Here is an 11,019-nt window from a genome sequence, read left to right on the forward strand (position 1 = left end):
AGAGGGGAGGGAATCTTTGGGGGCCCATGCTACGTACACACAATCAGGCAATCTTGGTGACCTACTTATTTGTGTCTTTTCCTAAGACTTTTAGATCAAGGAGAGGTGCGAGTGTTGAACACTTAACCCACCCCTATTCCTCTTTCCTGCCCCTGTACCTCTGTCCCCCCATTCTATACTTCCTGGACCTACATTTAAAGCTTCTCTACACTTCCTCCAACATCGGGCTTATGAACAGCTTCCCATCTCTCCTTACCATCAGGTGTCCCTTGCTTTCCAATGCTTTGTGTATGTAGTAAAAATGAGGAAGCTGACACCTTCTCCACTAGAGAGGGCTAGTTAACAATTTAGAATAAACAACCCTTCCATCTATCAAGAGAGCTAATGGGAGCCAAGGGGAGAGCAGTGAGGTGTACAGATGCTTATTAAAATATTTCCTTAGACAGCAGGTGGAAATGAAGAGTTGAGTTTGGTTTGAACCTGTCAACCACACTCCAAGAGCCCACTCTGCTTCCTAGCTCACTTTGCTTCCCACAGTGGCATCAGAGCTACTTATTCCTTTTTAAAAAATAATAGTTTATTGATTTTTAAAGGGAGAGAAACATCAAAGTGAGAGCAAAACATCAATTGGCTGCCTCCTGCATGCCCCCTACAGGGGATCAATCCTGCAACCTGGGCATGTGCCCTGACAGGGAATGGAACAGGCAACCTTTTGGTGCATGGGCGACGCCCAATCAACTGAGTCACACTGGCCAAGGCAGAATTACTTATTCTTACTAAAGCAGCTCAGACCTTTGTAAGTGAAGTCCCATTTGCACCAGGATATAAAGGTGATCCCTCGCAGCCCACACATGTCCTGGGTACCTGGTTAATCCTAGAAATTGAGGTAACTGTTGCATAGTAATCGGGGAGTGAACCTGAGGTAGAGCTTAAGGAAAGAGAAGCCGAGGAACAGAGAACCTTGCCTCTGTGTCGTCAAATTGAAATGCACCACCCTGGCTGGCAGTGAATGTGCTACTTACTGCTGCTTCCTTGTCCCAACCTGGCTCAGAGGGGTTGAGAGTAACCAGGTTCATACTAATTCTTGTGACCCCCTAATGCCCCAGGAAAGGCAGAAGGTCTCTCCAGTTAGAATAACCTCTCATATAAAATCCTGACCCCCAGACAGACCTGGCTTACTAATTGTGAGGCCTCAGTCAGATTATTTTTCCTCTCTTGAGCTTCCTCAGCTCTACCGAAGTTTCTGAAGGCTTTTAACTGGGAGTCAGGAGTCTGCTCCAGCCAAGACTTACTTAAGTTCCCCAGATCAAGGGTAAATTACAGAACAACTTCTGAAATACTTCCCCTTCTAAACAAGTGAAGGAACACAGAATCTTAAAAGAGTGCTCTCAAGAACGTTCTGCAGAATCTTACTTATTAAGGTAAAGAATAAGGACTATTTGAGCAGAGGAAATATTTGGGAACTCCTAGGATTCATGGAGAGTGTTTACAAATAGGCTGATTCTTTCAGTAATGTTTCACACTTGGGTTTAGAATTCCTAGACAGTTGACCCGGAGATTGAGGGGATCCTACTTTGCGGTAACTAGAGTTAAGGAAGAGATGGGGCCTGGTGAATATAAAAGGCTTGGGATGGTGCTTGCTTTCTCAGCACATATACTAAAAAACTGACAGTAAACATGGCACAGGACTCTGGGTAGATTAGTGCAAGAGAAGTGATATGCTCCGAGTTATCATGGCCCCTGCACAAGAATGACATGCAAATTCGCGAAGCATTCGATATTTTTGGACACAGACAATAGTTTGGTGAAGGCCAAGGGAGGAGGACTTGGGGATAAATGAAGGTGAGCAAAGGGCGGGAAAAGGGGGACACCTTCAATCATATCAGCATTAAAAATGTTTAATTAAAAAATCTTAAACAAAAGGCTTGTGATGATGTTTTAAACTTGTAGCTATGACTCTGGACAAAACACATCAGAAAATGCAATCCTTAGCATACAGCAGGTGCTGAATAAATACCTTTTTGGAATGAGTAAATGAACAAATGGAGATTTCAACCAGGTGACACAGCATAAGTAGTTTGAGAGCAAAAAAGGGGTCACAGTAGAGGCCAAGCTGGAAGCTACAGAGGAAGAGAGATCTCTGAGTAAGTCTCATTTTCAAGAAGCACATTCTTCCCAAATTTGACTAGAAATACAATGATGATGGCAATGAAGCTGAGCCAGCCACTTCCCCTTTCTATTTCGGTGTTGCTGAGAGCAAACTGCACGCATTTGCTCAAGAACTGACGGATAGCCTGGCACAACGATGCACAGTATCCCTCAGTGCAGCTTGGGGGGCTAAGAATATAAACAGGTATGAGATTTCACAGCATTATGAGGTCAGCCTTACTGCTCTGTTTAAAACAATTAAGTGCTTTCATTTGCATATCACAGCTGGATTTAAAGGTAATTCTGAGAAGCAAGAAATGCCATTGAAGCACAGTCACAAAAATCATTGAAACTGAAGTACCAATATGAGTAGCTTTTCCAAAATTACATAAAAATATATGCTAGAGGCTACTTGGAAAATGGGAAAACTAAAGAGGAAATGTCGCAAGGTGAGCATCTTCCTGTGTTTACGGCAACGTTCTCAGAAACAGTGTACATTTGCTTCCGTCCAAGTCCTGTCCCATCATCAATACACAGAACAGTCATCACTACTGTGTCCATACAGACAATTAAAGGACCCAGTGTAACACAAACTCAGCTTTCAGCTCTCAGCGTGCCGTTACTCAATCGTGGTCAAAGTCAGTAAAGCAGTCCCAAAATTTAGCCTTAGTTAAAAAAAGATTCAGTGTGGCCCTGGCCACATTTGGCTCAGTGGATAGAACGTAGTCCCCGAGGACTGAAGGGTCCTGGGTTCGATTCCAGTTGAGGGCATGTATCTCGGTTGCAGGCTGGATCCCTGGCCCGGTTGGGGCACGTGCGGAAGGCAACCAATTTACGTGAGATATTTTTCTCTCTCCATCTCTCCCACTTTGTTCCACTATCTCTAAAAATCAATGTAAAAATATCCTCAGGTGAGGATTAACAAGAAAAAAAAAAAAGATTCAGTCTCAAAATCAATGAGCAAATATTGAGGATGAAGCTATGGGAATGAGAACTAACATTGACCCCTGCCACCACCTGCTGCTGTTAGGGCCTCCCAAGGCTACCTCAGCTGAGGTCTGAAACCCAACTACTCAAGCTTCCCACTGTGGGACTGGAGCCCACTTTGATGGTTGTAGCTTGGAGCCAGTTCAAGAAACTTTCAAACTCAAACCAGGCCCTTTTCATCAAAAGGACAGCCAGTGGTGGTGGTGGTGGTGGTGGGGGGGGGGGGGGGGCGGCGGGGAGGGGAGTTATTCCGCCGGAAGCAGCAGCTTCACTCCGTAGGCATCTCTGCCCTACCTCTTCCATCCTCCAGGGGGCATTAAGTGCTATGTTTCGGGAAAGCAATAGGGTAGTGTGTCACCACCAGAGACAGGGAAAAGTGAGGCTGTTCTCTGTGATAAGAGCCTCCGGGGATGGCACAATCAGGGATTCTTCTCTTCCCCTCCCGTCCTGTCCTGTGCTGACCTACTTAGCAGGCACCTAATCCCCGCCCCTCCCCCTCCCCCAGAGGTGTCTAAGACATCCAGGCAAGAGAAGACGCAGATGAATCAAAAGCAGGACTTATTTTTCTACCAAACCCCCAATCCATGTTTCAGCCAATGGATGCAGGGTTAATCAAGCCCCACATAGACTCTTAGTAAAAACAATTATAAATTTCTACAAGAAAAAAAGTTTTTCCTTTTAAGTTCCTAGGCATTTAGGAGATAAAAAAAAGTCACATATTGAATGGTTTGCGCTTTCTTTTATGTATTCAAACGTTCCCTCCCGGCTGCCTCTTCTGTGCCATGAGGTACTGATGACAGCTGTGCAGCCTCACTAAAAGTCCTACCACACGTCCCTCTCTGCTTTTATAACTTAGTATCCTGGTATGCTTTCAATTTATAATCTCCAAGCACAGCTGACAGGATCGGAATGAAATTCTTCAAACCTTGAGTGCCTGCTATTTGCTGGGCATAGAGTGGGTACTGGGCAGTGATTTGCTGGTTCAGAGAAACGGAAATGGTGCAACCGAGGCGAGTTTTCCTCCCAAGTGGCAGGAGGGTGTTTGCTGGGGATTAAAAGAACCAGTTTCTCCTCTACTTCTACCACCTGGGTAGGTATAGAACGCAGGCCCTAGGAACAGATGGGGTGTCTCTTCCGACAGGTGCTACCGTGGGAGAACCAAAAGTAGTTTCTAAACAGCTGAGAAGTTTGTTCCACAATCCACATAGTGATGTGTCTCCAAGGAGCTCTGGGTCATGTGGCCAATGTATGAAATCTTCACTGAAGTTCTAGGAAAAATAAACCAAGGAGAACTAATTCTGCTTTTGAAATGAAATAAGAAAAATTGCCCAAATAATTTCTTGCAAACTCAGGCAACAATATCCATGTGTCCCATGCACATATTTTCATGGTTATACAACCAGAAACCCAGAAAGTCTTTTCATATCCACAGAGATGCTATGACATTTCTCATCTGGGGAAGAGTTTACCCCACAGCAGACTTCTGGCAATGTCTGCAGACATTCTGGGTTGTTACAACGGAGCGGGGAGGAGGTGGTGTTACTGGCATCTGGTGGGCAGAGGCCAGGGATGCCATTAGATATCCTACTATGAACAAGAAAGCACCTACAACAAACAACTGTCTCAGCCAAAATGTCAATGGTGCCAAGGCTGGGAAACCTTGCTCTACACCAGGGATGGGAACGTCCAGTCCTCCGGCCGTATAAAGCTCGCAAAATCCTTCGGTCTGGCCCTGCCAAGGCCTTAGGGGTGAGTTAATTAAATGTTTGACCAAATACAGGAGGCTAATTTTTAAGCTGATAATTTTGTATGGCCCGAGAATGATGTTATAAACATCCAAATGGCCCTTGGCAGAAAAAGCTTCCCCGCCCCTGCTCTGCACTCTCCTATTTCAAATGTTTGCAGCCAACCCTTGTCATGGTTCTAGGAGTGACCCTCAAGGTCCATAATATGTGATAGGTTATTTGTGTGGCTAGAGAGACAGCCTGGCCAAGTGCTCAGGAGGAAGCTTTCTGTTCTTCACTAGTCTCATGAGGATTCTAAAGGGATCACAGAACTAGGCCTTGTTTCACAGAAAACATTATACAGCTAATTGTTCACCGCGAGCCTCGGAATTCGTGACGGGGGTTTGGACACGGCGTCCAGAGGACACCAACAGTTTACTGTATCTGTGCCTGAAGGCACAGGCTCCCCTCTCTGGCTGGGTGCCTGGTGGGTCACACAGGCTCTCCTGCACTGAGGTGGCGAGCTCTCACAGCCTCATGGTCCAGACTCAAATACAGAGGCCGTGGAACGGGAAGGAGAGCAACGTACCTCATGAAGATCACTATGTTGTGCACCTGGATATCGGGTAACGAGCAGAAGAAGCTAACAAACAGCAAATATAGAAACAGTTTAGTTAAAACAAAACTAAACAAAAATGAGAAACAGCAAAAGAGTATGGAGTTCCAGTCAAACGGAGGGTCAGTCAGCCTTGTCTGGGCGCCCCCCTCCCCACACTGGCTCTCCTGACCTCCGCGCTGTCACGGCTGACAAGCTCCCAATCCCTAGTGTCCTTGCATCCTCCCACACCAGGATACTCTTTGTGTTTTTCAAACCCATCATATAAATGCTGGGGCTTTGAAATGTCTCTAGTGGCTTAATGTTCTCTTTTAAATATTCCAGCACTTCAGTCACATACCTAAAAACACATCCTCCAAATAAATCTCAAGACAGCCAAAGTTAGAGAGCCTATAGGCCAAAGGCTGGGACTCAAGGCAGGACCAGTCCCAATCAATCAACTGAGCACAACTCTGTATCCCTTTCATCCAGCGGAGAACACAGAGAGAGAACAGCGTCCTTACTACACATAGGAAAATGGTCCTCCCATCTCCGCCTGCACCGTGAAGTCCACCTGTAGAGAGAACACCAGAGTCGCTCTGTGGCCAAGCAGGACTGACACAGAACAATACTGTCATTAGCATCTAAAGACCTGGGAGCATCCTTCCATCTCAGACACACGTTTCCCTAAGACTGACCTCACACAGACTATAAGCCCCTAACAAATTCTTCCTACCTCTTCCCTTCTGAGAGGCCAGTGGACCTCAGACTATCATTTTGCCTCGTCTTGATTTGTACCCAATTGCTTTCTTTTACATATTCTTTTGTTCCTCTAATGTTTAAATGCTAGCTGATCTCTCCCCTCCCCCCCCCTAATTTTTCATAATTACAGAGCTCACCAGGTCTTTCTCATCAACCAGTTCTTACAAGTGGCATTCCCACAGTCCCCACTCTTCTCTCAGGCCTATGGGGTGAGGATCCTTAAAAAAACCGGCATACCAGTTGCTCACTCCGAGGTGGAATGAGAGAGACGTTAGTTGTCATATATGACCCAACCACTGTGTTCATGTACTGAACTTGGCTGGACAGGCTGGTCACTGCCACTGAGTAGAAGTTGGAGTTCCTGATTTTCAGGGTGGCCTGCATCAGGGCAAGGGAGGAAATAAGTGTAAGTTTCCTGGGTCCAAGACATGCAGGTACACAACCCAGGAAGGGAGGCCCTAAGTCTTACCTTGATGGCGAGGATTACAAGGGAGTCCTGCTTATTAAATGTGACATTCATCATCCTGATGCCGTCATCATCCACAAGGACTGAATGTGGAAATAGGAAGAAAGCCACCAAACCAAATGCCAGGAGACAGAGCAGGACAGACAGGAGGACATACTGCTTACTGCAAATGACACAGCACATGACCAACGTGGGTAGTCAGATATCAAGGTCCAATCAGTTAAGATTAAATGCACAACCAGGACTGATGGGGGCAGGGACAGGAATGTACAAAGGGCTAGGAACCACAAACCAGGCAGGAATGAGTGCAGAGGCAGAAGCCTTTGCTGTTTGCAGTCTGGGAAGGGAAGCTGGAGAGAGGAGCTGTGCAGACAGAAACATTTTTTTCAACTCCCAGGACACCCCTCTTCCAATTCCTTCCAATTCAGTTCCTTCCCTTGGCCCTCAGAATGTTTCTAGCTTCAAGTTTCCTCCCCAGATGGTGATGAGGGAAGAAATATATTTCTTGAGCAAATAGTATTAAAGGAAATGGAGGAATTGACAAGAACAGATAAAAGTTTTCAAAAAGTTAACTGGCATTTATATGTATAAAAAGGGACTAAGGATAGAAGTAGGTATTAACAGGAGAGAGACAGGTAACTCACGTTCTCTGAGGGCGGAGTCTCTGATCACTGTGTGGGATCAAAGCCACCAACTCATTTACTTGCTCTATAAAAGAACCAAACAATTATTTTGCTAAAATAAATCTCACGTGTTAGCAGTACTTTCCTTTACATCGCACATCAGTCTGCCACAACGTATATTTGTTTGGAATTAGACATAGATTCGCATTTTGGGTCTAATAAATAAACAAATAAATCTATAGAGAGTGCCATAAGTTACAAAACATGTATCAGTGCTGCCTGGGCAGTGATGTGGAAGTGGAGAAATCTAGGATCTTGTTCTGGCTTTCCTGCATGGCTGTGGTGGGGAAGGCATTACCCCTTTAGGCCACCGTCTCCTCGCCTCTAATATGAAAGCTTTGGAGTAGATGGTTCTCACAGCTCTAACTTTTGTGATGATCTAAACCGTTATGACTTTCTGGGAACCAGCTTCGTGATATATGACTCTGCACCTACCTAATCCAGGCTCCACTCCTGAGCATTTGTTTTTCCCTCCCCACTTGATATACATAACTTTCAGATCTTAGGTTGTTAATGATTCACCATCTGCTCCTTTGGAAAGAAGCTTCCAAGGTGGTCCCCCACCTCCCACCAAGCAAAGCTGTTCCAAGTCTTATAAGCAACAACAATAAAGAAACGTGCTTGTCAACAAATCCCACAATGCACAGCAAACTGTTAAAGAGACAACCACAAGCCCAAAGAGGAGTCACTTGTGCTGAAACCATGACAGTGAACCCTGACTTAATATCTGACCTAATTACAGTTTCAGACTTCTCCAGGAGTGTAATCTTAGTCAGTCTGGAATTTTCGGGTCAGTACCAAGTCTGTCATGTGGACCCTCTTCATCATCTCCCCACCCCCAAAAACAATCCCCTTTGCCTGAAACAATCCTTTCTTTTTGTGGGGTGCAGCTACAGTGTTTGGACAGGTTCAAGCCTTGGACTGATGAGAGGGCACAGTCCTCTCGTGGCCACGTGCAAGTCCCAGCTTGGAGGGCAGAGCCCTCCCAGCACAATTATAGCCAACAGCTATAGTTGTAAGCTTGAACCTATGGTCCGAACACGTGGCCCCACATGCCTAAGTGATATAGGCTGCAAGTAAACAAAGCTTGATCAGGTGCATGTAATTGAGTGGGACTGAAACCCACCACAGGGCTTGTAGTCTGTGGCGCTGCTGGGTCCCCATCAGGGAAGCAGCGTCCCACGGAGTCCCAGCTTTCATTCTCTTGTCTGTCTTTTCTAATCCTTCACCGCCTCCACTCAGGGTCACTGAACCTGGCGGAGCTGGCACGGCATATTAAGGCGCCCTGGGGCTGAGTATGCCATGGCCGTGCTGGCTCCCCACATCTTTTCTTTTGCTAACAACTTCCATGGCCCACCCGGTTTCTGCCTATAAAAGCATCCACACTGTACAGCTCCTGGGGGCTCCTCTATACTTGGGATGCCGCTCGATTTATGAATCACTCACTAAAGACAATTAGATCTTCAAATTTACTTGACTGAATTTTTGCTCTTTAACAAAACCAAAAGTTCCAAACCAAGGTAACAAAGAACAAAATAGTGGAATTGAAGAAAAGAAAGGTTTTCGAAATATAAGGAAACCAAAAGAAGTTGTGTAACCTGCCCAAATGTATCAGGTCAGCTGAGCTGGTTCCTGTTCAGGGCACCATCTACCACGGTGACATTCCTGCCTAGAGTAAAAGCTCTGTCTGGGAGCAGAAGCCCTGTGGGGACTTTGAGATTCTCGCTGGGGAATCATCCTTCCCAGGATCAAAGGTTCTCACCTGTTGGAATGTAGCCTGTCCCTTGGCACGTGAGACAGGTGATGCTGTCCCGGCCGGTGAACTCCACATATGGGAACTGGGCAATGGCTTCTTCCTGCTCCCGTTCATCCAGCATATCCTCTCTGTCATCTTTCTTTCGCCTGTAGGAAGGAAGGCGAGCAGAGGCGGAATGCTGAGACCCCATGGCCAGGATGTGCCACCTGTGTCATGTCCTAAGGGGCGAAGAGTCAAGGTGAAGCATGTTAATGGCCACGCTGCACAAGGAGAGAAGAAACTGAGAAAAGTGAAAACACAAAAATGATCAAATTGCTGTTCTAAGTGTGACCCCAAACACCTGTACAACTTCTGCTAAGCCTTCGTTTTGTAGCAGTGCTCCCCATCCCCCTCCGACCCCTACATGCAGCTGGAGGAACTGGGTCACCTCCGCTAACCTGCCCAGCTCCTCACCGTCCCAGGACTCGGAGCACCCCAGCTCCCACCTGGTCCAGCTTTGCCCCTTCTCGCCTACTACTGCCAACGCTGTGCCCTCCTCAAGAAAACCTTCCTCAACAAACAACGGACAACAAATTAATGACAAGCCTTAGAGATCCTCCCGCTCGCCTGTCAGCCCAGGAGGCGGGCTCAGGTCACGCCCCCTGGCAAAAAAGCGACGCTCGGAGACTACCCGACCTGACCCGCAAGGAGCGCAGGCCGCAGTCCTGCACCTGCAAGGCGCGAACTCCCACAACTCCTTCCTGGGCGCACCCTACCCCGTCCCGCCCCCTGCCCGCCTCAGCGAGTTAACCTGTCTCCCGGGTCCTCTGAGCCGCCGCACTCGGTGCGCACGCGCTGAATAGTGAGCGGGCCGGGACGCGGCTTGCGCGCGCGCGCGCGCGCGCGTGCGCTCTTCGCGGCCCAGCAGCCGGCGCCGCTAGAGGGCTGAGGAGTGCGGGGAGAGCAGCGCCCCAAGCGGCCTGGGGGAGGTAACCACGCAGAAAGAGCGCGATGCTCCGCTGTTCCCCAGAAATGTTGGGAAAGGCTCCAGTCAAGTTTCCGAGCAGAATGTCTCTCCGCCCTGGAGGAATAAAGAGGCTCCGGCAGCCAAAGCCATTCTCAACTATTTTTTTTTTGAGCACAGAGGCCGTGTAGATGCTGAAGGTACAAAGATGCAGAAAACACGAAAACTCCCCTCCCATCGCCCAGCCGTCCACAAGCAAAAAAGACACGCACATAGGGGTTAGAGAACACATTAAAATATATACGTTTTTATTGATTTCAGAGAAGAAGGGAGAGGGAGAGAGAGATAGAAACATCCATGATGAGAGAGGATCATTGATCGGCTGCCTCCTGCACGCCCCCCCACTGAGGATGGAGCCCGGAACCCCAGCATGTGCCCTGACCTAGAATCGAAGCACAACCCCGGCCGGCCTAGAGAACACTTTAAAAGGTGGGTTTCTCTGTAGGTACTGCCAGGTCGAGCTTAGCCTGCAAGCAGAAGGAAGTTTGGGCGGACATTAAGCAGTTGAAGTTACTAAAGATGATGCTTGGGGGAGGAGAGATTCTCAACTGAGTGAATGAGGGGCCTGCTTGGCAATGGAGAGTGGGCTGTTCACCTCCATCTCTCTTTCCTCATTCTCCTGTGGGGAAGGCTGAGGGCCCTGCATCTGTCTAGCCAACTGCCCGACCGCTGGTCACCGTCACCTCCCTGAGCCTTTAAGATAAGAAGCACTACAGAAAAACATACTGCGTGACAGTTGAAGACAGTAAGGCAGACTATTCAAGAGGATCATGGCAACAGGTGTAGGGACCGCTGCAGTAGGGTCTTGCTGTGGGAAAGAGAGATTGGGCTCAACTCTGAATACTACATGGGCAAGTAGGAATTTATAGCCAGGAGTAGGGTGAGGTCAGTGGAT

At 47.6% G+C, this 11,019-nt stretch overlaps 1 protein-coding gene across 6 annotated transcripts; it reads right to left on the minus strand.

Moving 5' to 3' along the window:
• Positions 1-1,882: 1,882 nt before the first annotated feature.
• Positions 1,883-10,033, minus strand: TMEM106C (transmembrane protein 106C). 6 transcript variants are annotated; one of them, XM_080659163.1, is made up of 8 exons: positions 9,912-10,033; positions 9,128-9,339; positions 7,327-7,390; positions 6,686-6,845; positions 6,454-6,594; positions 5,979-6,028; positions 5,449-5,502; positions 1,883-4,403 (listed from the first exon to the last, which is right to left on the minus strand). In XM_080659163.1, the coding sequence occupies exons 2-8, from the start codon at positions 9,309-9,311 to the stop codon at positions 4,307-4,309; spliced, it is 750 nt and encodes a 249-aa protein (XP_080515289.1). In that variant the 5' UTR covers positions 9,312-9,339; positions 9,912-10,033; the 3' UTR covers positions 1,883-4,306. The 6 variants fall into 6 exon arrangements, with proteins under 6 accessions (XP_080515289.1, XP_080515293.1, XP_080515290.1 ...); XM_080659167.1 differs by lacking the exon at positions 9,912-10,033 and adding an exon at positions 9,832-9,904; XM_080659164.1 differs by lacking the exon at positions 9,912-10,033 and adding an exon at positions 9,728-9,884.
• Between the last annotated feature and the right edge of the window lie 986 nt (positions 10,034-11,019).

The sequence above is a fragment of the Plecotus auritus genome (assembly GCF_963455305.1).
Source record: "Plecotus auritus genome assembly, chromosome: 3".
Taxonomy (NCBI): Eukaryota; Metazoa; Chordata; class Mammalia; order Chiroptera; family Vespertilionidae; genus Plecotus; species Plecotus auritus.